Below are 27,099 nucleotides of genomic sequence, written 5' to 3' on the forward strand. Positions count from 1 at the left end.
ACGAAAGACGGGGCTTAGGAGCCGTCGCTCAGACTCTCCACCAATCGTGGACTGCCTTTCGGTCCTAAGCCCCGCCTTCTATTTATGGTCTTAAGAACCACGGAGGGCAGGACTTAGACGCTGTCGCTCAGCTCTTCTACCAATCCTGGACCGCCTTCGGTCCTAAGCCCCGCTCCCTGGTTATGGCGTTAATGGCACGGAGGGCGGGGCTTAGATGCCGTCGCTCAGCTCCTCTGCCAATCCTGGACCGCCTTTCGGGCCTAAGCTCCGCCCCCTTATTATGACGTCAACCGCTCTAGCTCGGGCGGCGCCTTTCGAAGCAGAGGCGGGCCCAAAATGGCGGCCAAGGTGAGTGGATTTGGGTCAGGAATTAGATTGAGAGGGAGAGAAGGGCTTGCTGAGGCGTTTCAGCCCCTTCTTGGCTCTCCCAGGACCCCTTTCCTTCTGGGGCACAGTCTCAGTGTCCGTCATTATAAGTCTATAAACACACTGCAGAAATGATCCACTTTGAGACCGCTTTAACTGCCCTGGCTCAATGCTAGGGAATTCTGGGAAATGTAGTTTTTGTGAGACACAGCCTTCTCTGTCAGAGAGAGAGAGAGAGAAAGGCCACAGCAAACTACAATTCCTAGGATTCCCTGTGACTGAGCCAGGGGCAGTTCAAGGAGTCTCAAAGTGGATTATTATGCAGTGGGGTTTGGGACCCAAGATTCTGCGAATTAGGTGAGTTCCTGATAGAAGAAGAAGTGGAAAAGCAGGAGCAGAACTGAATGAGAAGAAGAAGGGGAAGAAAGTGGTTTTAATAAAAATAAATAAATAGAAATGAAATAAAAATGGAGAATAAATAAAGACTTGGATAATATAAATAAATACTTAGATAGTAAATAGATAATAAATAAATAAATGATAAAATAAATAAAGACATATTAAATAGATAAAAATAATAATAAAATAAATAAATAAAGACTTAGATAATAAATAAATAATAAAATAAATAAAGACTTAGATAATAAATAAAAATAAATAAATAAAAAGTAACTCATAAATAAAACTTAGAAAGGTCCAAAACACACTGCAGAAATAATCTAGTTTGAGACCGCTTGAACTGCCCTGGCTCAGTGCTAGGGAATCCTGGGAATTGTAGTTTATTGTGTCACCAGAACACTGGCAGAGAAGGCTAAATGTCTTGCAAAACTACAATTCCCAGAATTCCCTAGCATTGAGCCAAGGCAGTTCAAGAGGTCTCAAATGGGATTATTTCTGCAGTGTATTTTGGACGTTAGTCTTCTACTTTCTTGACCACAGTCTGCAGTTATTATACAAGAGTAACTTCTGAGCTCTGTCACACATTTGTCCCATTAAGAGCTTGCACAGAGAAGTTGGTGTAATTTAGGTTCCTTAATAAAGATATTACCATAAAATGGACTTTGGAACATTCGTTCCGGCATTTCTGTGTCAATTAACAGCTCCTTGAATTGGCAGTGATTCATTTTGTAGTATCTTTTCCTTAAGCTTGCTACAAAGTGGATTCCATAATTTCACTTTTTGAAGTCCAAAACACACTGCAGAAATAATCCAGTTTGAGACCGCTTTACCTGCCCTAGGGAATTCTGGGAACGGTAGTTTTCTGAGCCGTTTAGTCTTCTCTGTCAGAGAGCAATGGTGCCACAAATAAAGTACATCTTCCAGGATTCCTTAGCATTAAGCCAGGGCAGTTAAAGCAGCCTCAAACAGGATGATTTCCACAATGTGCTTTGGACCTGAGTTACGCTGAAATCGCTTTTCCCATCTCATTCCTACACACTTTTCCCATGCTAGGCAGTCTCCATTTTGACAAGTCGCAGAGCTTTCTTTGAATAATTAATCTTTCACTGCTGCCGCCTCATTTCTTTCTCTCTTGGTATTTCAGTCGTTTGTTCTCAAACAAACAGACTAACCCTCCTAAAAAGATTTTCTCATATCTCACAAAATCAATACTGCTTGTTCTTGGGTTTATTCTTGAACATTTCACAATTTCTCCCTTCCTCTCCCTCCTCTTCTTTCTTGTTGTTGTATCAAAGTGTCATCTTAGTCTTTGTTTGCTCCCTGTATTCTTCTCCCATCTGCTATAGGAGATAATGCATTGTCCTCCTTACAGAGGTTGTCTTCCTATCCAGGCCTATTGTGGCATAAGCTTTTCATACACTATAGCTCACTTCATCTGCCATAATATGTTGTTAATCTTCAAGGTTTCCCTTTCTCCTTATTTTCTTCTGGAGCCAGACTGAGTGGCAATAACACACTGCAGAAATAATCCAGTTTGACACCGCTTTAACTGCCCTGGCTCAGTGCTAGGGAATTCAGGGGTTTGTAGCTTTGTGTGAGCTCTCCGTCAGAGAGCTCTGGTGCCAGAAAAAACTACAGTTGTCGGGATGACTATAAATGTGTATGGCTTTGAAGGGCAATTGGACCACTGGGTATGTATTACCTCTGATATCAACAGCCCTATACCTTTCGGTACAAATTGCTAGGGAACATGTTCATGGTGACTATGGCTATCAGTGGTTACTAGTCTAGATAGCTATAATAGCCCCTCTGTCAAAAACAGTATTCTTCTGAATAATAGTTGCTGTGGAAGAAGTACAAGGAACTACAGCTGGCAAGGTGTTGTTCATGTTCTGCCTTTGGCCCATAGGCCACTTTGTGAACAGAACACTGGCCATATCAGCCATTGGTCTCATCTAGCAGGCATTTCTTATTTTCACATACAAAGTACAACTCAAAGTACTTTTTATTGGCTGCAGAAGGAGCCGCACTTGGAAAATTAATTCACTATTAAGGAAATAAAGGGAGGGAAGAGAATTGTGATGAAGAGTTAAAACTCCCGTTTGAGCCTTCCCAAATGCTGTTAAGACAGAGTCGTCTCCTTAAGCAAAATCTGGCTGAGCCTTGTGATTTTAATGGGATTTCTTTTCCTGAATAAATCCTTCTTTTGAATAATTGGTTCAGAATAATTGCTGGGCAGTGAAGTGATGTACAGAAGCGTTTTGTTAATCATTGCGCAGTTGACTTCAATAGACATCGCACAGCAAAGCAATTAGTGCCAGTCAAGAACTGAGCTAATTCCAGAAGCCACAGCACAGTTCCTAGCCCTCTAAACACTGAGGAATCCGCGTTATAATAAATGTAGCTTCATTTAAGAAATACATTTTAAAAATCCTCCCACACAGCCTTCCCGCTCAGTGTTGCAGTTTCCAAACATGTTGCAAGTGGCAAACTAGATGCTTCAGCAATTTTGATAGGACAGTGCACTCAGTAAGGAAGATTTCTCTTTCCTACAGGCACATAGCAAAGTGGTACTGTCATTTGTGGTGCATCCTTAGTCTCAGGAATCGTTATCCTCACCACCCAAATATTTGGGTGGAGAGCTCCCATATCCCATTTCTATTGACCATGTTGGTTGGGGCTTCCAGGAGGTCAAGTGTCTATCCCCCTGCGTTAGAAACGTGGGCAGTTCTCATATTGAAGCATGGAAGAGGAGGGAGCAAGGAAACACAAGTCCAGTGTGAAGTCAAAGGCTTTTATAGCCGGCATGCATAGTTTTTTGTGGGTTTTTCAAGCTATGTGGCCGTGTTCTGGGAGAGTTGTCAAAGATAACCCTGTGATCAGATGCCAGCCACAGATCCTGACTAAATGTCTTCCAGAACATGGCCACATAGCCTGAAAACCCCCCCACAAAAAACTCAATATAAGTCCCTTGCACATCTAGCCCTTCATACTACAAACTGTTGATTTATATTGTCTTTAGATGTACAAAAGTTTATCTTATTTTTTTCTCATAGGCTTAGTGGTTAAGTTCTCAATGTTGGAAAGTTGGCAATTCAAGGCCCAAGCGCCACATGACGGAGTGAGGTCCCATCACTAGTCCCAGTTTTTGCCAACCTAGCAATTTGAAAGCATGCAAATGCAAGTAGATAAATAGGTACCACTTCAGTGGGAAGGCAACAGCATTCGGTGCAGTCATGCTGGCCACATGATCACGGAGCTGTCTTTGACAATGTTGACTCTTCGACTTAGTAACAGAAATGGGTACAACAGTCAATTACAACTAGACATTCATGTCAAGTGAAACCTTTACCTTTACAAATCAGAGCCATCCTCTGGTATCTTTACGTCATGAGAAAACTACAGATGTAAGGCAAATTCTGGATATAAAAAAAAGGGTGTCTTACTTCTTCTGCATGCTAGATATTTAAATGTTCAGAAAATAATATGGCTGAAAGCATTTTATCCTTTTTTGCCAGTCACAATCTGAACATCTGTCCAGAGAACCCCCCCCCCCTTTTTATTACGCAGGCATGTTTTCATGGAGTTCATCATTCCCTGATGCTGTTTTCTCTGTAATATTCTCTCTAAGCTTTTGCTTGCTCATTAATGTTCAGTGAGTTCAAAGTGTGAGTGTTAATTGTCCTCTGCTCATGAAGAAAATCCTCTATCTCGCCCCCGCCCCTGTTTTCTGCATAATTTCCTTTTTAAAAACATTCTGCAGCTGTGTACCTTCAAATCCTTCTGTGCTCTTTCATGTTTGTAACATAACATTTGTAACTTTTCCTCACCTATGCTGCATGTTTTCCTGTGCGTCTTGTTTCCTCATCACAGTGAGTCAGTTTGCTCTAGCTGCTAGTTGTAGCTACTCTGGTAGTCTGTGTGGTGTTGTGGAAGTTGCATGTAGAATATAGAAAAAACCCAGGCCAGAAATCATTTCTTATGGAAGGAGAGTTCACAGATTAGATTAAACCAGTGTCCTTAGAACTAACTACTTGCTTGAATCTTTGATAATATTACCTACTTTGATATTGTTGTCAATATTTCTCTTGAATTGTGGTTCCCAGAACTGGACACAGTATTCAAGGTGAGGTCTGACCAAAGCAGAATAGAGTGGTACTATTAAATATAATATGTGTAATTTTAAACATCTATCTCACCTTATGCACTTTTTCCCCTAAGTTAAACAAGCGTTGTAACTTTTCCTTATAGGGTAGTAGTTTCCATGTGGTATTCACACCAATTTTCTTCATTCTGCTATGTTTTCTTTCTCAGGTCAATCAGGTGTACAGGTGTTTGTTTGTTTTGAGTGATACAGGTTGACAGAGCATTCACAGATACAGTAGACATTCTGCTGGAAGCATCTTCTTTGAATACACAAGAACCCGACTTGGCAGTTTGAGAATGGGGATGCAGCCCCTTTGTACTCTCCTTCCCTGTTCACATGAGTAACACCTGAATAGGACTATTGGAGCTGGAAGAATGATAGGTTCACCCTGGACAGGCAAAGGCTCATCTGGGCATTGCACTGGCACAGAATTCCTTTCTAGATATATTCCAACATTTGAAAAATATATAACTGCTTTATAAAAACAGTTAAGTGGCTACTTTGGGAAGTGGGATTCTGAATTAGATTTACTGATCCAGCAAAGCTGTTATGTTCTTTTCCTTATCCTGAGGTGTTGAAACTCGTTCTTAAAAAAAAAGAAGTGGGAACAGATTTACTGGATCCTGAAAAGATCTTGGGAGAGCAGAGTCCTTCATTGTTGCCTTGTGTGTACTCCAAATACTTTCATTTCATTGGTGTGAGTAATTCCTCCACAGTGCAGATCACAAGTGTTAAGAGCACATCACTGATAATGTCTTTGAAAGATCAAGGAAACAGAGTTACAAAAATCACAGTAGGCAACTTTCCCAGTATCTAGATATGTTATAACATGAAGGTCTTTCATTGTGAAAATTTATTGCTAGCTCTGCTGAGGAGGTTTGTTAAAATGTCCTCATGTATTATTATTTTTTTAACACTGTAGTTGCTTGAAGTGGCTATATCTGTATTTATCAGGATTATATGGGATTATATGGTTTATATGATTACATGATATAGATCACTTTTGCAATTCTGGCTTAATCAACCAAATTGTGAATAAACTGACTGCTAGGAAAGAGCTAATTATGCTCCAACTTTGCTTTTCTCTTCTTGAGAGCAGGTAAAGGAACCAATCACATCCAAACTAACTGCAAAAGGCACATGAAAAAGCCATAGTTGCAAGCTGGTTTATGAATCCTGGCTTGTTTAGGTTATACTCATTAAGAATCATAGGCAAGACTAAGCAGGCTTTGGCCCACAGTGAATTTTGGGGTGGGCTGGGGAGGCAAAGTTTCCATATGCCCTCAAGGTCCTGTGAGTCTTGTGGAAGGGTAGAATACACAGTCACACTGCCACCCACAAACTGGATTGCCAGGCCCCAGTGGTTTGTACCAACTCTCATGGAAAAGATCCCAGCTGACTGTGGGTTTGAGTGTAATACAAAGCCCTTCCTGGTTTCTTTACTGTTGTAAAGCAAGAAGTGAAAGAGGAATGCTACTCATTCACATTATGGATTATGAAGCCTTGATACCTGACTTAAAAGTGATATGTGAATGCAGCTAATTTTGCTGATGTGTATATGCATTTTGATGACAAAATTTATTTAGCAAATTAATGTTTGTCCCTTATTTCCTTCAAGCCTCTGCTCCCCAAACAGGTGGCAAAATGGGCTGCTCTTCCCACCACTTTGGCATTTGTGCCGATGAATGTTTACGCTGCAACTGAAGAGGAACCAAATTCGCATCGAGTTAAGGCACATCAGGTAGAATTTGTAAGACCACTTTGAGCTTTGAAAAACTAAATATATATATCTAAATATGAGGAAGCCTCTCCTCTGATGATTAGTTCAAAGGAAATGGAATATTGAAGCAGAATTGAGATATTTGCTATAGTAATGTAACTCTCATCAGCCCTGATCAGTTAGGCCAGTGGTGAAGAGTAATGAGAGAACAACATATGGCAAAGAGAATTAAAAATAATCTAGAACTGATCTAATATTAATAATATAGTTGCCTTGTCACATTTGTGACTTTGAATTTTATGGATTTGATTATTCACATATTTGATTAATATATTCTTTATAGGAATCTCTAGGTCCTCCAGCATGACTCTATAGCTATGTTTAACCCGAAATTGTTCTGGGGGATGTAGAGATTCCTAGAAAGAACACTTCTCTAGGCATTTGTAAGTCCTCCAGCGCAATTCTGTGGCCAGCCTCCAGCAGATGTTTACAATAGAGTTGTGCTGGAGGACAAAGAGGTTCCTAGAGATGTGTTCTTTAAGGTTAAAAAATAGGGTTGTTGTGATTTTAATTTGGAGTTTTTCCACTTTCATGGGGGTCCTGTGTCTCTAATCCCAACAAATGTGAAGGGCCCACTGCATTTTTTTAAAAAAAAAAAATCTTTAAGGTTCTAAAAAGCCTCTGAGGTGGGTTCAACATTTAACATCACAAAAAGGGATCTATGAAATAGCAATATGTGATGTGCAAAATATTCTTTAATGTGCACATAGAACTTTGCGAGGAAAGCTTGTCCCTAAACTGCAACACAATGAGATGAATACTAGGCATTTAGGCTGCTGCATCGTAAGTTTTTCTTAGATGACTGTAGTTTAATGAAAGCATTATTCATCATGCTCCTGAAAATGTCTCAATAATATAACTCGCAACATTTGGATGGTGTTTTATGACTTTCTTAGAAGTTGAAAGTGAAGAAATAAATAATAGATGTTGAAGAAAAGACTGAATTGGAGTGCTTTTGTGATTTACATGACCTTTTCTGTTATTGCATAGTTTTAGACAAAAAGGAAAGATAGACTGTTGCAATCTTTTTTTCTTGTAAACATGGTTTTGGAAAGAGGTTTCTAAATCTTGATGTGATGATATATGAAGAATAGAGTAGGACTGCAGCAGTAAGCTCTTTTCCTTGCCTCCATATATTCATTGTATCTTGTGTACAGAGGTTCTCTGTGTGGTCTGGGATCTAGGAGAATGTGCATAAAGAATTGGATTGTGCATAAAGACTTATACATGCATAGAAGAATCATGTCTAAATCTCTATGTCTGAATTTGCATAGGACTAGCGACCAAAACCAGTGAAGGTTCAGGGCAGAGCCTGCTCCCACTTCCCTCTCCATGCATTTGTTGTTGGGATAAATATGTTGTCTGCTTGATGTTTTACCCTGTCTGGAGGCTTTAGACTTAGGACAGTTGCCACTGACCTAGTGCCTAAACCTTAGACGGCCATATATAATCATAACATTCCAGGAAAGGTGATGGAATATGTGCATGAGCCATCTTATTGTCATCACAAAGCAGAGGGTATGTGTAGATTCAACTACACTATAGAGATGCATCAAGGACTGCATTAGACAAATCATTCTCATGATACCTTTTGGAAAACCCTGTGGTTCTTAGTAAAGGGCTCAGTAGTGGCCTATAAGTTTTGATGAAAGACTGCTTGTCTGCCATTTCCAGAAGAAGAACAGCCATACTGGATCAGACCATCAGCTTGTCTGGTCCTGTATTCTTTTCACACCATATCCAACTGGGTGCCTATGGAAAGCCTGCAAACAGAACATGAGTACAACCATACCCCACTTGCCTTCCCATATCAAAAGCACAATCAAATTAAAAATATTAAAACAATATCAGATGCACATAAAACTTAACAGTGACACTAAAGTACAGCACATCCTATTAAAAGACCCTATTGGATTCACCAGTTAACAACCAAACAAGTCTTTGCCTGCTGAGAGCAGAGGAGTCCCAACCTAGCTTCCCTTGGAAGGGAACACCTGTGTTTGGGAGTAGCCACCGATTTGTCTTGAATTTCCCACCTTCAGTGGCTCTTTTCCCACAGGGCTGCAGTTTCTGGTGCCTTTGCAAGTGTATGTTTAGGTTGTGCAAGCTAATGATGTACAACATGCTGGTCAACGATATGAACATGTGTTGTACAATGTCTCCTAGCATTACAGGGATTCTGTGGTAGATGGATAAGTAGCCAGCATAGGGAGATGGAAATAGAAGGTATTCCACGAAGGTCAAAGCCACTGTATTGTGGTCTCTTTAATCAGGAAGTTCATGCAGTTCCTTTCCTTGATAGTTCCTTGATAATAATCCTTTGCCAAATCTGTCCCTTTAGGTTATTTTACTAGCATTTAGTGGAAACCATTTCCTACCTACACAACAAAGTCTTTGAACGTGGCCCCTAGTTTATCCAATAGATGACAAGAACCAGTGTAGTTTTGCCTGTAAGCAAGTCTCCCATTCATGCAAGCCTCCGGCTATATGGGCAGATTTTGCTGGACTGGGATATTAGGAAAGATAATCCTGTTCCAAGATGAAGGAGGAAGATGGGTTGTCCTGCATTGTAATTCTTTCCCCAAAACAAGCCTATCTGACAATTTCTTTCCCTTCCAGCTTCCTATTTATAATGCACCACCTCTTGATTCAAGATATATTGATGAAAAGCCTGGCCGCTTGCAAAGTGTGATTTCATCAGTAAGAAAGACAACAAGTTACTACATCAATGGGTGCAAGGTAAGAATATGAATTCCCTTCCAGCTTCCTATTTATAAAATGCCACCTCTTGATTCAAGACATATTGATGAAAAGCCTGGCCGCTTGCAAAATGCAATTTCATCAGTAAGAAAGACAACAAGTTATTATATCAGTGTGTGCAAGGTAAGAATATGAGTTATACGAATGGACTGGGAATTCTTATGCAGGTTTTTCCATAACGTATCACACTGATTTGTCACAATAGATGTGGAACAGCAAAGATTTGTCAGTTTAATTATGTATTTGCTTAGAAATTTCCAATGTGTTTCATATTCAGATTTTTTTTCCCCATAACAGAGAGACTATGCTCAAAATCACATTGCAGAGCCCAGTGTTCCTCTGAAAAATTCCCTTGAGTTTAAAATGAGTCGGGAAACACAAACAGAATAACTGTAGCAGTTGGCAGTTTTATTTATTTATTTATTGCACAATAGAAGTTACATTCTTGCTAGCAGGAAGTAAGGAGCAAGAATAAACACTACTTCTGTCTTAGGTTTGATTTCTCAGTTTTGTTTTATTGGCTTCAGGATTTTGTTACATTAGTTTCAAGAAGTACTGTACTTCCTTATTTCTATTCATTCCTAAAGCTGGAGGGTAGTGGCCTCTTGTGGTGTAACTTCAGAATAATCTTTGAGTGTGGAGTTTTTCTTCCGAAAAGTACAAGATAAACAGAATGTGTTGTCACAGCAACTATTTTACTTGTGATAACCCTCTGGCCAAGATCCAGTAGTGCATTTTGGTATCCAGCACTAGCAGAATTTCCCTTCCTGTCTTTCTGCAAATGTCCAGTCTGTTCCTGTGGGTTTTCCAGAGCACTGAAGCCTGGCCATTCCAATCATACCATATAATTGTGCACAATTCCGAATTTGCTGTATAGCTGTGGAGCAAGTCTGCTATTATTATTACTGGGTGTTTGGTTTTTGTAAGGCACACTAAGAACTTCAGTTAAAGAGTAATTAAGAGGTATCTTAAATAAGTGTCTCCACATACAGTCCTTTTATCTAACAAGGTTTACATTTCCTATGGTTCCTAAACTTTAGTCCTCCAGAGGTTTTGGATTTCAGCTCCTAGAATTCCTGACTTGGTGAAGCTGGCTGGGGTTTCTGGCAGTTGAAGTCCAAAACATCGTAGGACCAAAGTATGGGAATCACTGCCATAGACCAAACAGTCCTTGGGCTCCACACAGATCTGCAGACCCATGGAGGATGGCGTTTGCCACCTGCAATGGCTCCCACCCAGAAAAAGAATCATGACAAAAGTGGGAGATTTTGTTCATTTGTTTTAAGGGGGGGTTGGTTTGTTCATTTATTTGCTTTATGTTTTATTGTTTTGAAGCTACTGTGACTTATGGAGGGTTTTGAAGTGTCTGTCAGTAGTTGTGATGGAAGAGGGGGTAGGCCTTTGTTTATGCCTTGTTTATGCTTTTGTTTGTTTTGTTTAAAAATTTTATGTAGCATCTGTTTGGTAAACAACAGGCTTCTGAGACAGATGGAAAAATTAACGCACAACAAGCATAATAAGACTTCAAGGAGGTGGTTTGGAAGAGCTAAGTTTTTAAAATAACATTTGTAGCCTGGACCCAATGTACCACATGACTAGTTTTGAATGTCCAAACCAATCTAGATTCTATTGACTGCCCAAGCAAGTCTGGATTCTGCTCCCTCTCCAGTATTGCAAACCTCTTTCAAAATTGAGGGGGGTTTCATAAGTCCTTTGTGATATGGCAGGTTGGGGAGTATAGTTCCTCTTACTGGTTACAGCAGCACTGATTATCCTTAAGAGCACTGCAGATCTGTATTGTGGGTGTTTTAATGCCCCCACCACCATATCTTCTGATTGCAAAGCACTCATACTATAAAATGCAAAAAGATCTCAGCCTTAGTTTTCCTGCTTTTGTCAAGATAAGTTGGCAAATAAAAAAATAAGAATTTCTTACTGCATTCATATAGAGAAACATTTTCTTTCAATCTGTTTCTACAGGATGCTTATCTTTTTGTCAGAAATGGAATAATATCTTCTATACAGTTTGGAAAAGGTGGGTGAGTATATGCAAGGCTTTTTAAACCTCATCTCTCTCTCAGTTCACTTTTGGCCATGTAAGTCACATAGCTGGATAAAATGAGGAGAACAAACATCCTTTCTTCCCCCTAAAACAAACACAAATTTTAAAACATGCATTGATAACACATTTCCTCTCTGTGTATCATTATAAATTCTTTAAAAAATAATATTCAACTAGGGTAATTTTATTTATTTTAAAGATGCATATGTTTATCTGAAGAATCCACCTCCAGAATTTCTTCCCAAGGTTGGTGTGATTACGATTTCAGGACTGACTGGGCTTGTCCTAGCAAGGAAAGGTAAGGAATTGCATGTTCTCAAGGTATTGTGCATTAAATGTGTTCTTTTGTTACAAAGCAACACTCCAGATAAGAGACTTGGTTCATGCAGAGGCCACTTCCCCTTTAGAGGACTGGCTATAGGGACTGTGATCATGTGAGAAAGGGTGAGTACACCAACAGAAACACTAGTAAGTTCCCTATGCATGACAGTACTGTAAAGAGCTGTGGCTGCATTTATGTACAGGTGGATTGCACTTCTCTATCTGTGTGCATCCTTAGGCATGTGAATGGCTGATAAAGGTATACAGCTCATATAAAAGGAAATATCTAGCCCACACTGATTCGAAGTCCCCTTTAGGAGTTCGTTCTCACAAACAATAAAATACTTTAGTTTTCAAAGATGTTGCTGGGCTAGTCTCTTGCAGCCTAAAAAAGAGATTGAACAAGGGAGAAAATGTGTGGGGATGGGGGAATGTGGCATCATCTTTAAGACTAGCAGGTTTTGATTTTCACATGTGCTTTTGTGAATATAAACCCAATTCTTATGCTTACACAGTGATAATAAATGCTCTAAATAAATTATAAAGGAAGACTAGAACGAGAAACTGTTGAAGTAAATTATATTCACAAATTCCAGGCAATTAGCAGAGGTATGAACAAGGACAATGGCTTCATGGTACACTACAGAAGTCCTCACTACTGCACATATAACAAAAGGAATCTTCTTACAGAAGTTTTGAACCCTGGAAATTAACTTTCAGTAAGCAGATATATTGCTTGCATACATACATACATACATACATACATACACATATTGCTTTTCATACACTAACTGACCATTGTAAAGATCTGAAAGATTTGTATCACCTTACCCAGCCCTTTGAAAATTTAGGGCAGGTCATTATTTGCATCTTTCTGGATCCTATTCCATCCCATCCCACTTGCACAACTGTGTATATATGCTTTATATATATGAGCATTTATTGTCACTGAGCATCTGAAGAAGTGTGTTTATATATGTTGTATATGTTTATATGAAAGCTCATGCAAAAATAAAAACCAGTTGGTCTTTAAGGTGCTGCTACCTTTCCTCCCTCCCTCCTTTTGTTTCCCTTCTTCCTTTTTGTAATACAACACTTAGTAAACCTACAAATAACTGGGATTGTTGGTTAATCTTGGAATAAAACTGTGAGAAATGTCTTATACTGAGTCAATTGTTGCTTCAGCTAGTTTAATTCATCACATGTGAATAAAAGGTTAATCATGATCTACTGATCTAATGTGGGGCAGATGTGGCCCAAAATGGCCGCTAGGATCCTCTCAAGGCTTCTGGAGGTTTAAAGATTCACTTTTGAGACCAAAAGAATGTATAGCCCACTGTCTTCACTTTGTCCACATCTTGGTTAAATGATTTCCTTTTTATTTTTTGCAGGATCTAGATTTAAGAAAATTGCTTATCCTTTGGGACTTAGCACACTGTGCATATCACTCTGCTATCCAGCACAATCAGTAGTTGTTGCAAAAGTAAGTTTTCTTTAGGATTAGTGGATTTTTGTCATGCTTTCCAGAATTTTTGTTTTAAAAACTTTCTGAGAGGTTGTCAAAGTTTAAAATGTTGGTTGAAAACTTCTGTAGAGTGCCATCTATAATTACAAGATTTTTCGTCCATTGTTGGCTGAATCACCAATTTTATTGAAGAAGTCAATTAACACTGCCTACACTAGAATATTTTTAAAACTGATGTTCAGCATAGTAACATTTCTAAAATTAAACTAGGTAACAGGTGGGAAGGTTTATGCTGCAAGCCATAAAACCTACGAAGTAATAGGATCGCTATGGATGAAAAAACCTACAGCAGAAGTACCACTTGCACAGGAAAAAGATACTCAGGTAGGTTTTTTGCAGAAAGTATGTTTTGGTGACACAGATGTAGGTGCCTTTCTTTCATCCACATTGTATTTAAAGCAGTTGGGCGGAAAGGATAAAAATTTAGTACCTCACTTCATGAAGTTTAAAAGACCCAGGAAGTTATATTGTTTGTAGTATAAATTATATTACATTGATTTGGAGAAATGAAGGTACTCTACATATGTTCCCAAACTTGGCTTTGTTTGTAATGATAGAATGAAAGAGTAACATGCTGCCAGTGCATGTGTCATTTCCCCTAAAAATATGTAGGCAAAAGAAAGATCCCAGCCCTGAAAATCTTCTAGTCAAAATTTAGAGTACTGATAGCACTCAGTTTAAAGAAATCTTAACTGGCACATGAAATTTATATAAATTTAAAGATGATGGAAGTTTCCTTATCCTAGATGTGGATATTAGTACATCTAAACAAGTATTGCTTCTCTGACATCAGGTCTCAAATTTAGGTCTTTCCCAGCAATTCCTCCTTGACACTTGTGACAACATACACAGGATTAACTGTGGGACCTTCCGCACAAAATTATTTAAAATGTGATGTATAAAATTGCCTTGAGGCTATGTGCATAAGGTGTATTTAAAGCATAAATGAATTTTGTGTTTAGAGTTTGTTTAGATTTGGTGATATCTCCAAGATAATCTATTATGTACGTATAAAAAAATACACATATTCCAACATTCCAAAAAAAATCCAAAACACTTTTGTACCAAGCATTTCAGATAAGGGATATTCAATCTGTAGTTCATATTTGCCTCAGGTGACAAGATACCCAATTGTTTTAAAGCCTGGTCCATAACCTTGGGAGACCTGAGAATTATGTATCTCTTTCATGCTGGCATTTAATGACTACCATTGGGAACTCCTTGGTTAAAGCATAAAACGTCAACATACTTACTCTTGCATTGACAAATGCCCTTCTTAACAATATAAGAAACAATATAACAAACCTCTCTGCATTTAGAAATGGCAGTGTTTAATATATTACCATAGTGAATGTACAGTGTTTAGTTGTTGTTATTTTTTTCAGTTCTCTTTTACAATTGAGTCTTATTTTTAACTACAGAAAGTTCCAGGACCACATTCAGGAAAAGAGCATAGCATCTCAGGTGCTCTTAAAGTCATCCAGGAATCAGAAGAAAAAGCAAAAGCATTGGAAATGCAGTTTGATGCAGGGAAGATGCTTTCCCAGAAAGAGTCTGTGTCTTTGGCAGGTGAAGTAAAGGTGCCAAGCGTCAGAACAGGTATAACATTCAGATTAGCATCTCTACTAGTCATTTAGTAAATACTGCTCAGATTTTCTTTATTAATAACAACTGTTTTTATTTACAAGGCTGGCCTCAGGTTTGAAGGGGTCTTGGGACAAGTACTCTGGTAGGCCCGCTTCTGAGACTATGAGGTCTTGGTAATGATGGTGGTGTTGGGTCTAGCCATAGTACTCTCCCACAGTACCTTAGAACAACATTATGTCTGAAGTGTTATGGCGAATTAAAATGGCAGATGAGTTCAACTGCGTCGTGCTGCTTGGGGTGTCAGGTCTGGAAAAATAAATAAAAAAGGAAATGGAACATAGGCAGGTCTCAGTGATGGAACCTCAACAAGCTACTGGGACTCCACCCAAGAATGATAGTTGCTTATTCCATCTTCGTATTTACTACTAGCATCTGTGTCTGTGATATTATTCTAACACCTAAAATACACCTTTATGTATTTTACAGATGTACTGAAAGCACCAAAATTTAAACCAGATCCTAGGCTGATGGACCATGGCCAATCCAGTCCAGAAGATGTGGATATGTACAGTACAAGAAGCTAACATATTAGAATCCCAATCTTCAGGCAGCAGTAATGGCGGACATTAAAATGGAACTATTACGCAATTTGTAATTGTACTTTGTTATTTAATCAGGTATTCCTTTAACTCCAGTTTGTACAGCCAATTTGCTCTTCTTTTTTTTCATTTCAACAATAGCATTTTTCTACTGCTGCTTTTAAAATTGTTCTCAGATTTTTATTTTTATTTTTTGAAGCATAATTGGCCTCCGTACAAACAGCTATAAAGGCTTCAGGTGATATTGTCATGTCAGCCTAGTAATTAATGAAAATAACTTGGAAAATAGGATTTCAATTGATAGTGTCAACTAGAGCAGACACATTGAATCATTTCTTGAATGGTGAGTCAACAGTCAAGTAGATTTCAGAGATTCAATGGGCCTGCATCATTTGGACAAACAACAGAATTAAGGCCTAGGTTTCTACCTTGCTTCTGCACAATAATAATTAAAAATATTTAAATATTCTTTATCTTTGTAGTGACTTATGACCTATTTGTTTTGTTTTTAACTTCTGTCAAGTCCACTTCAACCCCCTATCCTCAAGTTCCCTGGTCAGGTCTTGCAGACCCAGAGCAGTGGCTACCTTGATTGAGTCTATCCATCTGGAATGTACTCTTCCTCTTCTCATGCCACCATCTACCTTACTAAACATTATTATTAATAACATACAAAAAGTGGATGTGAGATTAGTGATAATGAAATAGAGAAGTCAGAAGCTGCTGCAAAGCATCTGGCAAAAGGCTACTCCTCTTGGTGTTCAGTGACTGCCAGAATATGCCTAAGGGCACTCCTGCAGCCAGTTAGCAGCTGGGAAGACAGAACTATGTCAGGGACACCCTTGACTGCTGTTGTGCACCCACAGTAAGTCTGTATTCAAAATGAATGCTCAACTTGATTTTTGTTGTGAAACCCAACCCTATTGATCAGTTCAGTGGTTCTGTTTCTCCAGCACTGGTAGAGCTGCTGCCTTCCATGTAAAGGAAACAAAAGCAACAGAAGAACCACTGTGTATGTTGGAAAGAGGAATCAAAGCCCATTCTTCTAGCACAGCATCCTGGAGCTGGTCCTAGCACAGAGGCACATTAGCTATTTGAATATTGAATATTTGAAATGAAGCATAGAATTTCCTGGCCTGTGTATTCTGCCACATCAATGCTAAAAATGGTGTGACTAAAAACAAAGACCACCAGGGCCCAATAATGATGGCAGCAACATATCAAAAATAAGGCAAATCACTTTTAATTTATGTTGCTATTGCTACCCTGCTTTACAGACAGCGATGTAATGAAAAGTTTTGTTGTGAGGGAGATTTGCAAACCTGATGGCCTTAGAGCACCCCATGTTTCAGAGGATAAAACAGCAATTGTCCTCCTTATTCTCCAGAAGCCATTCTGATTAGATTTTCTTTGTCAAATCGAAAGAGATGCCAGCCTTCTTCAGTGGAAAGGTCTGAAGCCCCACGCCTCATATAATATTCTATAGACGGTTTGTTCCAAACAACAACAAGAAAGTGCATGCAACTACAGTTGGTATCAATTGCTATCTGTTGAGAATAAAAACAGGTGATTTCCTTTTGTGAGAAGATGCATCAACCATTATCTAAAGTATACTGTACAAGTGATGAAAATTATTCATTGAACCATTTAAAGGAGGGACACCTGTACCTGGGATTTGTGCGAATTTTAACATAGCAATGTAGAAATTAAAAGTACGTTTTTCTACAGCTTTCTTTATATGCAATGTATGTGTCTTAATTCAAGCAGGTAGAATTAACAGATAATTTAAAATGAACTGCCCCATTGTATAGTAGCAGATATAGGATCAGGGCAGCAGTTTTTCCATTTGTTTTAGAACAGCTTGTGCAGAGAACTGTAGAAATATATATTACATATTTCCAGAGTTCCAATATAGGTACAACTCTAACCTGTTTTCTGATTCCTTCAAGCACTGAAAGATTCAGACACATGGGTCAGCAGAACAGGGCTTTCCAATTCCATAGAGAGTGGAGACTCCCATAGAAAGTCATTAGTCGCTAAGTTACTTCCATTAATAATTTTTGAAGAACAGTTTAGCCAGCAGAGTGCTTTTCTGGTCCTGAGCCAAGTAAAATTCCCAGTAGCTGGAGTGGTGCAGTCCTGCTACAGATATAAGCCTTTTCAAAAAGAAGGATGTTTTTTAAAGCTATGACTCATATCCCCGCTTAACCTTTGGGAAGATTCTTTCAAACCAATGTTCTAGGTTCCTATGAGGAGGTTTCCAAATTAATAACTCTTATCCCCATCCCATTCCAAAGTGAAAACTCAAGAGGGGTTTCATTTCTGTGAAAGCTACATTATTTAAATTAGCCTCCCCCCATAAAAATACACCATTTTACAGGTGCTGAATTTTAAATAAAAAACGGCTTATATTAATAAATATAAATAAAATCTTTGTATAAATGCTCAGAATAAATCCACAAGACTCAACGGAGCCCATAGAAACTACTAAGTACAGGACTGGAGCCTAAGCTGAAAGGGGGACGCTAGCCAAAATGTGATCTCAAGCTTCATTCACTGAAACAGCCGATACGATGGTAAGAATCTTGGCACCACTTCAGGCTGCAAATGTTATCAAGTGTTTATTTTTAAAGCTTCCTTTTACATAGAAATTGCACACATTGGTGAGATTTCTCATAAACACTAATTTTGTATACTTTCAAGTATGGAGGACTATCCTGTCGTGCAACTTGCCCCATTCCTTGCAGTCAGGGAGAGAACAGTTGACGGGTAGTTTTTACCATTTTAGCCTGTTTGTGTGAACAAGACCAAATATTCTAATTGCTGGTATTTTGTGAAACCTTTCTCTGCCTCTCACATCTTTGAATAAGTTGAAATTTTGATGTTCTTCTAAATCCTGACCTAGGGTGAGCAGATGTCCTCCTTTTTCAAGACATGGCCTACATTCCAGCCTTCTATCCAGGAGGAATGCCAAAGTGTCCTCCATTTTGAGAATGACTAAGGAGCACATTGAATAACGCCACGTTTGCTGTTCCCCTTTGAGAAATTTGTCTACTTGGAAGTCTCTCCTTGCTGCAAATAGGGGGATAGGATGGATCCTTCTAAAGTTTTTTTTCCTGGGAGTAGCAGCAGACAAAACTTGCACCCAGAGCTCAGGGTGTGTTTGTTTCTCAGAGTGAAAAGTGCAGCAAATATGTTAGGCAATGGGCTTCTTGAGGACACAATGCAAATGTTGAAAGAGTTTTCCCTCCCCTTAATTTCAGCACAGCGGATAAATGAAAGGAATAAATGTCGATTCAATGAAGGGTTTTGTTCAGAGTTCTCTAAGTATATTGCCAGCCAAGGCATTTTAACGAAGATAAGTTCATCAGAAAAATACAGTTGAGTACATGATACAATACAGTATATGTAATACAGTGGTAAATAAACCACATGAAATGAATTTATATTTATATTATTATCTTGAGCTTTTATTTGGTAATGTCCTATGTTTTTCTTGAAAGTCCTACATTTTGCAGCACCTTGTCCTCCTTTGTGGTTATGACATCTGGATACCCTAACCTGGCATTCTGGATGTGCTGGAATACAACTCCTCTTATTGCTGGGAGCATGGGAGTTTAGTCCAGCATAGAGGGTGCCAGATTAAGAAAGAATGGTCTAAACTAGTGATTCCCAAACTTTGATCTTCCAGGCGTTTTGGACTTCAACTCCCAAAACCCCCAGCCAGCTAATCAGGAATACTGGGAGCTGACGTCCAAAATGCCTGGAAGATCAAAGTTTGGGAACCAGTGGTCTAAATTACATTTCTGTTAAGTGGCAGCTCTTTACTGTAGACTGCATTGTGAGCAGATGGAAATGTAAGAATGCTGGCTGTTACAGAAAGCTCTGAACAACTTTTTTCCATGGTTGCTTTGCAAGGCAGTGAGGGAACGGGAGGGGCACAGTGTTTTCAGACCATTCTCACTTGCATTATCCAGCTCTGCTTATAGAGTCCTGCTTTTGCTTATAGAGAGGTATGAAAGCATCCCTGGGAGAAAGAAAGGGGCAGTGGCAAATGCACCATGCCACCATAGCGCCATGAAATGGGGAGAGAAATGAGAAGGAATGGATAGGGTAAGTAGTGATGTCTCAACACTGTATTGTACCTTAATTTCAGTTTTCAAGACAGCATTATTGGAGATATAATTCTTCACTAAGGTCCAAAACACATGGCAGAACTAATCCAGCCTAAGACCTCTTTAGTTGCCCTGGCTCTGTTAGGGAATCCTGGGAATTGGAGTGTATTCTGGTCCCAGAGCTCTCTGATGGAGACAGCTAAATGTCTCACAAAACTACAGTTCCCATAATTCCCTAACATTGAGCCAGGGCAGTTCAAGTGTAATGGCCCATATACAAACAATCTGGAGTGTGACCATACTGTAGTCTCATTGGTTCCCCTATATCGAAAATAATATTAAGGTAATGAGTTAAAGGATCACTTGCCTGGCTTAATCGTTTTAAGAGTTCTGTTCCAATGCCCCAACCTGCCAAAACACAATTGACAACAGCTCAGTTCACTAGTCACACAAGCTAGCTAAGTGAATAGTTTTTACAGTTGGGGTGGGGGGGAGTATTGGCTGGGGTCATGTCAATTAGCCCCAATTATACTGTCGGCCCTCCACATTTGCAGATTTGATTTATTTGTGGATTTGAGTGACATGTTCTCTCTAGGAATTTCTAGATCCTCCAGGGCAATTCTGTTGGAGGTTGACCATAAAGGTAGATTTGAATAATCCTGGGTGAGAAATAGCCCCTGCCCACTTCAGCCATCCTGCACACCAATAGCGAGGAACATATAGATTTCCTGATGTTATGGGCCACAGTTTCCATCCTTTTTTTATCATGATGGCTAGAACAGAAGGACACTGTAGTCTGACAACATCTGGGGTGCCACAGATTCCCCATTTCTGCTACCAGTCTTGCCACTAAAAGGGGATTTGAACCTGAGTCTCTTTAAAGCAGGGTTGGGGAAAGTCCGCCCTGCAGGCAACAAGCAAACCCCTAAACCATAATTTTTTAGCCCCCAATGACTTTTCCCAGCTCTCTCAATCTCTAGGTAGCCCCAAACCACCTACAAATGTGGCACTTTGGATCATTCCGCTCACAGAACATCCAAAACCAAAGAAAGGCCAAAATGGCATCCAGAGTTGATGCTGTGCCAATTCAGGCACTTCAATACTGGTAGTATATAACATGGAGGCAAAAGTGGCCACCTGCCCACCTATACAGTATACCCACTTGGATGTAGTACTATTAATAAGGATTGTCATTATTACCTCTAAATTCATCCATGACATAGAAGTCTTCTAAGTACAATAACCTGCCAATCCAAGGATCATATGTAAAGTAATACATAGCAAAGCCGACCACATCAGCATCTGGAAAGAAACAAATCCAACATACAAGGAAGTACATCATCGGTGAGAATGCAGAGAAGATATTAAAGCCAGCCAAACAATACTGCATAAATATTTTACCTTCTTCCTTTTTCACACAGATCCTTCCCATCTGCTTGAAATTGTTTCAGACTTCTAGTAGAGCAATTTATTATTTCTTTCCATTCCATTTATGTATTACCCTTTCCCCAGATATGGGACCAAATCTATCTTTCTCCCACCATTCGCTTAAACCTAGCCAATGCTGGAATGTTCACATCCCAAGATGGTCAACAATGTGGCTCTTAACAGACCCAAATTCTTATTCGTTCAGCTGAAGTGTTTTGGGTATAAATCCCGTCTTCATGAGCTAATTCTTCTGTTTCTTGCTGGTATCGTAGCCAGAATTTCTAACATTTCTAAGACACAACACTAAAAATTCTGGCTTCGATACCAGAAAGAAAGAAACAGAAGAATTAGCACATGAAGAAGAGTTTATACTCGAAGCACGTCAGCATTTCTTATAAGAGCACATCTTCATACACATTTCCCCCACAAGAAGATTGTAGTATACCTCATCTTCTAGCATCCCACAATGATTTTTTTTCCTATCACTTAATAAAAATAATAAATAAATAAAACTTTTATTTGTATACCGCTTTTCCTCCTGATCAAAGCGGTTCACACTGTGCAGGCTAAGTGACACATGTCACAATACATAGCAATACAATATACCAACAATTACATCAGCAATAACATCGACAATTCATACAGTTCAATAAAAATCTAAAACCATCTATTTACTATCAGGATGTTGGCCTTTATCTCTGCCTCCAGGTTACAATAGGAACTCAAGCAAACCAACATCCTCCTCAGTTTTCAGGTGTTTTTTTCTTTTCAATTGAGATTAAATAATCCATGATTTCTTCTATGGAATATGTATACTAGTCAGCATGCAAAGATGGGGGGTTGTTTTAGTAACACACCATTTTTGCCACCATCATCACCATCATAGGGATCTTTGGAAATGTTGCTGAAAAAGTAACTTTTTTTCTTTGTCCCAGGCTGAAAAGATCCCTCCTGGCTCTGTGATTCCATGTAAGATCATTCTTAGCTTTTTGGAAACTAAAAATGAACCACAGCACTAGCATATTGCACCAGGTATTCAATTTAGTTTACTATAGATTTTATTTCCTAAGAAGCAACAACATGAAAGCAGCAACTAAAATCATTCTGTTGGGGAAATTACTTTCCCCCCTTGAAAGCTTACCTTGTAGAAAAATAGGAGTTACTGATACTAGTATGTTGGTATATAAATTAATATGTTATGGTATGGATGGATAATATATACATTAATTTTTTTAAATATGTTTATCTGTGTCTTATATGTGTATAAATGTTTAATAATTTAAAAAAAAGCTTACCATGCAAATCATTTTCCTTTGTCACCTCTGCTACTAAACAGTGGAAGAAAGGACGTGGTCCAAAACCGTCGCGAAGTAAATCTGAAAAGTTTCAATCAGAGACAGAGCTGTGTTAGTCTAGAATATCCGTATGCAAAGGGATCTTGCAGCGCCTTTGAGTCTAACTGTGCAAAAGGAGTTGTAACAGGCTTTTGCGGACTGGGTCTGCATCTGAAGAGGCAGACTAAGTCTACAAAAGCAAATGCTACGACTTCTTTTGCACAATTAGTCTCAAAGGCGCTACAAGATTCCCTTTGCATACTGAAAAGTTTAAGATGGTGAAATAGCTAAAATATAAAGGAAGTATCTTTTTGTTTTGCAAATGGATGTTAAAGTTCCCAGACTTTGAGAATCTCCCAGTAGCCACATGGCTAGAAGGAAGAAGTGCCAGCCTGCAAGATAGACCCCCATACCATCTGAACTGAGAACAAAAACAGCAAAAATTAGACCTATGACTAACATCTTCAAAAAAGTTTTCTCCTATATGGTTCTTAATCTTGCCTGATGAAGAAGCCAGTAGAGCTTCGAAAGCTTGCAATATGTATATTGTGCATTTTGATGGATCCAATAAAGGTATTACTGTTTAGAGGATTTTGGATGCTATTGGATTCGCTATATGTCCAACACCTTGGATATAGTTTTAAAGTAAGAGATTCCCAGGGATTGAGAAGAGTGTGGAGATGTGACATTGCCACCAACGTCTGCCCAAAAAGGCACATTTGGGAGTTACATTATGATAGACTAAAAGGGCACAAAAGGTCAATAGGCTCAAAAGAGTCCAAGTTGTGAAGCTGTAATGGTCTGGTGACGGAGTGATGGTGGTTCTCTTTTTCTAAGAATGCCAAGTGGATTGCACAAAAATATCTGAGATTAGACTAATTCAACTGGCCTCTTAAGTTTGTATACACATCCGATGTAGAGTCGGGCTACACAAAGAGCTGGTCACTATTTAAAACCGAATGCTCTTCCAAAAGGGATAGAGAAGGAATTAAATCCCTTCATTTTGATAACTAACATCACAGCCAGCCCAAGATATTTTGTGGCCCAAGGCAAATAATAAAATGGTGCCTGCACCTCAAGGGGGGCAGGGATGAGAACACAGAGTCACCCTAAATCTGAGGACCTTATCACATGGGATGGAAGCACTCAAATCTTGTGGACAAAAGGGATTTAAATCCAAGAAAATCCCGCAAAAGTGGGATTGTTTTCAGGTGATGTCGGGCTAACTAAGCATTAACCCGACATTAATCAACAAAGTGGGCAAAAACGGCCACTTTATGCTTTTGGCATTTTTCTGACTTGATGGCAATGAGCAACAACAATAAGACCAAAATCCACATAACATTTGAAGTCATCTTTAGGTCTTGTTATAATGCAAGTTGTGCATGGATAATAATTAAGGAGATTGGAGAAGGCATAAAAAGGGAATGTAACCTCCGATACCAATGGGGGATTTCCCTCTTCAGAAAACAGATTCTTTTCAAGATCCTAGCAGAGAAGAAAGAGTTGAAATGCTTCTCTCTTCCTGCTGTCTCTTTCAACACATACTGTATTGAGACATGGGATGGTACAGGTGGGCTATCAAGGTGGCCCTGAGCTCCATGGAAAATGAAGTGTCCTAAAGAAAACACACAAGGCATCCTTACCTGTTTCTGTTATTATCACTGCATTGGGCATGTTTTCATAAGCAGCTAGTTCCTGCCAAGAGAAGAAACCAAGACATAAATGGATTGATTGATTGATTGATTGGATGATGGATTACTCCCTCCCACAGCTTTTCAAGGCATCTTTCAAGTTAAAACAAATACAACAGAGACAAAAGATACAAGGAGGTCCATGTGAAACTATAACTAAACTAAACCAAATGTTAAAAAACAATCCATTACAAGTAAAATAGTAAAAAACTGTATTCAGACAGCACACTTAAAAGCAGCACCCTATGAAAAGTCCTTCTTTTAAACAACCTTCAACTTCTCAGAATAAATAATATTTGCCTGTCAACAGAAAGACAGGGCAATTCTAGCTTCCCTAGAAATGGAATTCCAGAGCCTGGCAGAAGCCAGGAAGAGAAAAGAAGAGAAGGAGAGTATGATTTAAGAGGAAGAAGACAGAAAACAACCCAGTGATCCAGATGGGTTCATGGGAAGTTACGGGAGGAATAACTGGAAAGTAACTTGGTGCCGTGGTGTCAGGAATAGTTGGATGCCTTCCAAAGAAGCTTCTGCTACTGTGTACTGCAGGCAGCTATTTGTCAGAAAAAAGAAAACTGGACTGATACTTAACAGAATCAGAGTTGGAAGAGACCACAAGACCACATGTAGTCCAACCCAATAACCAGGTATGTACATTTGCCCCTCCAAACAAGAATTATGCTCCATGCAAATTAATTTTTTTCTTTAGCCCCCAAATTTCTAGCACTGCAGAAGTTAAGGCACTGCAAATCTTTCACATGTAGCGTTCTTCTATTTGTGCTGTTTGCGTGACTTTGTTCACTTCGCCTGCCCCTTTCATTTGGAGTTGTTGTATGCCTTCCAGCCGTTTCTGACTTATGGCGACCCTAAGCCAAGATTTGTTCAGAGGAGGTTTGCCATTGAGGTCAAGAGCCTGTGACTTGCTCAAGGTCACCCAGTGGGTTTTATGGCTGAGCTGGAAACCCTGGATCTCCAGAGTTGTAGTCCAACTCTCAAACCGCTGTGCCACACTGGTTCTGGAGGTCTAAACAGTATTTCTAAATGCTCAACTGAAAGGGTAAGTTACTGTAATGCTAGACATTTGGGGATTGAAGGAGAACTTAATGGCGGCGGCAGAATTCCTATTTGGGAGGGCAATGCCCTCGTCTCCCTACTCTGCACCCACAGTCCCTCTCGCTGTTGGCATTTTAGTGGCATCAACATTTTCAGCAGTTCATTTTGCCCAGGACACATCTCTGAACTTCACACATACACCTCTCTTCTGCAGCTATTGCAGAGGTAATCAATGGCACAATGTTGAGGTCAGGATCTCAAGCTAACTCTGTCCAAGGAAAAGGTCTTCTGTCACGTTGCCTTGTGCTCCATATCTACACCTTTACTAGCAACCCTTCACCATTGGACAGGGCACTGGTTAATTCCTCCCTCATCACTACACACATTCCACCTAAAGTAACAGTCAATACCTTCATTCTGTTGGATAGTAAATGCCACTTTCTTTTAGTTGCTCTTACAAACAACTTCCTGCAGAAAGCATTTGCCTCTTGGTATACGGAAGTATTTTGTGTCCAAAGCTCCGTGGCAGAGATTTTGCGTGCAAGAAAGTCCCAAGTCCCCAGGTAAAAGATCTCAGGTAACCTAGTCTAGGAAATAATTCAGTCCAAGACCTTTCTGGGAATACTGGATTCAAGAGGCAAATAACAAAAGGCAGGTTCATCGAACACTGTTTGCAGGCAACGCTTGTTTCCTTGTATATTCTGTAAAACTAAGCACTTCCCATTTAACCTTTGACAATTAACTCTTTCACTGATTTCTTCAATATCTTTACTACATGCCACAATAGTTTATTCTATTTTACCACTGCCAGTCCATGGCAAGTTTCCAGGTAAGAAAGAAATGGTTGTAGCCAATGGGCACATATATAGTGACAGGCATAGAGGGCATGCTTATGAAACTAGCAGATGACACAAAATTAGAGGCATAGCTAATACCCCAGAGAACAGGATCAAAATTCAAAATGACCTGAATAGATTAGAAAGCTGGATAAAAACTAACAAAATGAATGTCAACAAGGAGAAATGTAAGGTACTACGCTTAGGGAGGAAAAAAGGAAAGGTTCACATACAGGATGGGAGACACCTGGCTTGACAACAGTACATGTGACGTGGATCTAGGAGTCCTAGTAGACAACAAGTTGAACATGAGTCAACAGTGTGATGCTGCAGCTTAAAAAAACCAGTATGATTCTAAGCTGCATCAATATAATATGACAGCCCTGTTTAAATATTTGAAGAAGGACCAAATTTGTTTTCTACAGCTCCAGAGAATAGGAGACAGAGCAATGGATTCAAACTACAAGAAAAGAGGTTCCACCTCAACATTAAGAAGACCTTCCTGACAGTAAGAGCTGTTGGATAGTGGAATATGCTGCTTTGGATAGTAGTGGAATCTCTTTCTGTAGAGGTTTTTAAACAGAGGCTGGTTGGCCGTCTGTTGCGAGTGCTTTGGTTGTGTCTTCCTTGAACTGGATGGCCCTTGAGGTCTCTTCCAACTCTACGATTCCATGAACATACTGAGCTAACTACTAAGCAACTTTCCAAGCTCTGGTTATGGTCCAACACATCTGGAGGGTGTCAAATTGGGGGACTATGCTAGTTTCTCCCTTGCTCCCCTATCCTACTATCCCTCTTACTTTGATGAGACGCAGAATATCTGGACAGTCCCGCGGCTCGGCTGGACGGACCCGGAAGTGGTTCACAGAGTTAGAATTTGACATAATGGGGGCCCAAAGCAGCAGGCTGGGTGATCAGGTCCCATGCGGGAGCTTAAGCACTGCTGAGCCTCTCCTTGGAGATCTTCCTCACTCACCATCTCCAAGAGCTTATCATTAGACAAGGCAAAAAGAAAGAAAAAAGATTTAGGAAAAAGTAGCCTTCTTCCCCACTCGGGCCCACTCTTGTCTCCCCTGTTACAGTGGTGGGGATTTAG

General features: G+C 39.5%; 2 protein-coding genes across 3 annotated transcripts; one reads left to right on the plus strand and one right to left on the minus strand.

Moving 5' to 3' along the window:
• Positions 1-290: 290 nt before the first annotated feature.
• APOOL (apolipoprotein O like) lies at positions 291-16,019 on the plus strand. 2 transcript variants are annotated; one of them, XM_089536541.1, is made up of 9 exons: positions 291-348; positions 6,531-6,653; positions 9,312-9,431; positions 11,433-11,487; positions 11,714-11,812; positions 13,227-13,318; positions 13,571-13,684; positions 14,782-14,959; positions 15,434-16,019. In XM_089536541.1, exons 1-9 carry the CDS (start codon positions 337-339, stop codon positions 15,529-15,531), a joined length of 891 nt encoding a protein of 296 aa, XP_089392667.1. In that variant the 5' UTR covers positions 291-336; the 3' UTR covers positions 15,532-16,019. The 2 variants fall into 2 exon arrangements, with proteins under 2 accessions (XP_089392667.1, XP_089392668.1); XM_089536542.1 differs by lacking the exon at positions 291-348 and adding an exon at positions 4,670-4,891.
• An 883-nt stretch (positions 16,020-16,902) lies between these two features.
• On the minus strand, positions 16,903-26,887 carry LOC149308840 (diamine acetyltransferase 1-like). Its single transcript, XM_089536543.1, has 6 exons — positions 26,804-26,887; positions 24,070-24,121; positions 22,385-22,465; positions 20,862-20,963; positions 20,029-20,069; positions 16,903-17,093 (listed from the first exon to the last, which is right to left on the minus strand). The coding sequence occupies exons 1-6, from the start codon at positions 26,885-26,887 to the stop codon at positions 16,923-16,925; spliced, it is 531 nt and encodes a 176-aa protein (XP_089392669.1). The 3' UTR covers positions 16,903-16,922.
• Between the last annotated feature and the right edge of the window lie 212 nt (positions 26,888-27,099).

This window comes from Sceloporus occidentalis, unplaced genomic scaffold (assembly GCF_023333645.1).
Source record: "Sceloporus occidentalis isolate IW3139 unplaced genomic scaffold, rSceOcc1.0.p SCAF_8, whole genome shotgun sequence".
In the NCBI taxonomy this organism is placed as follows: Eukaryota; Metazoa; Chordata; class Lepidosauria; order Squamata; family Phrynosomatidae; genus Sceloporus; species Sceloporus occidentalis.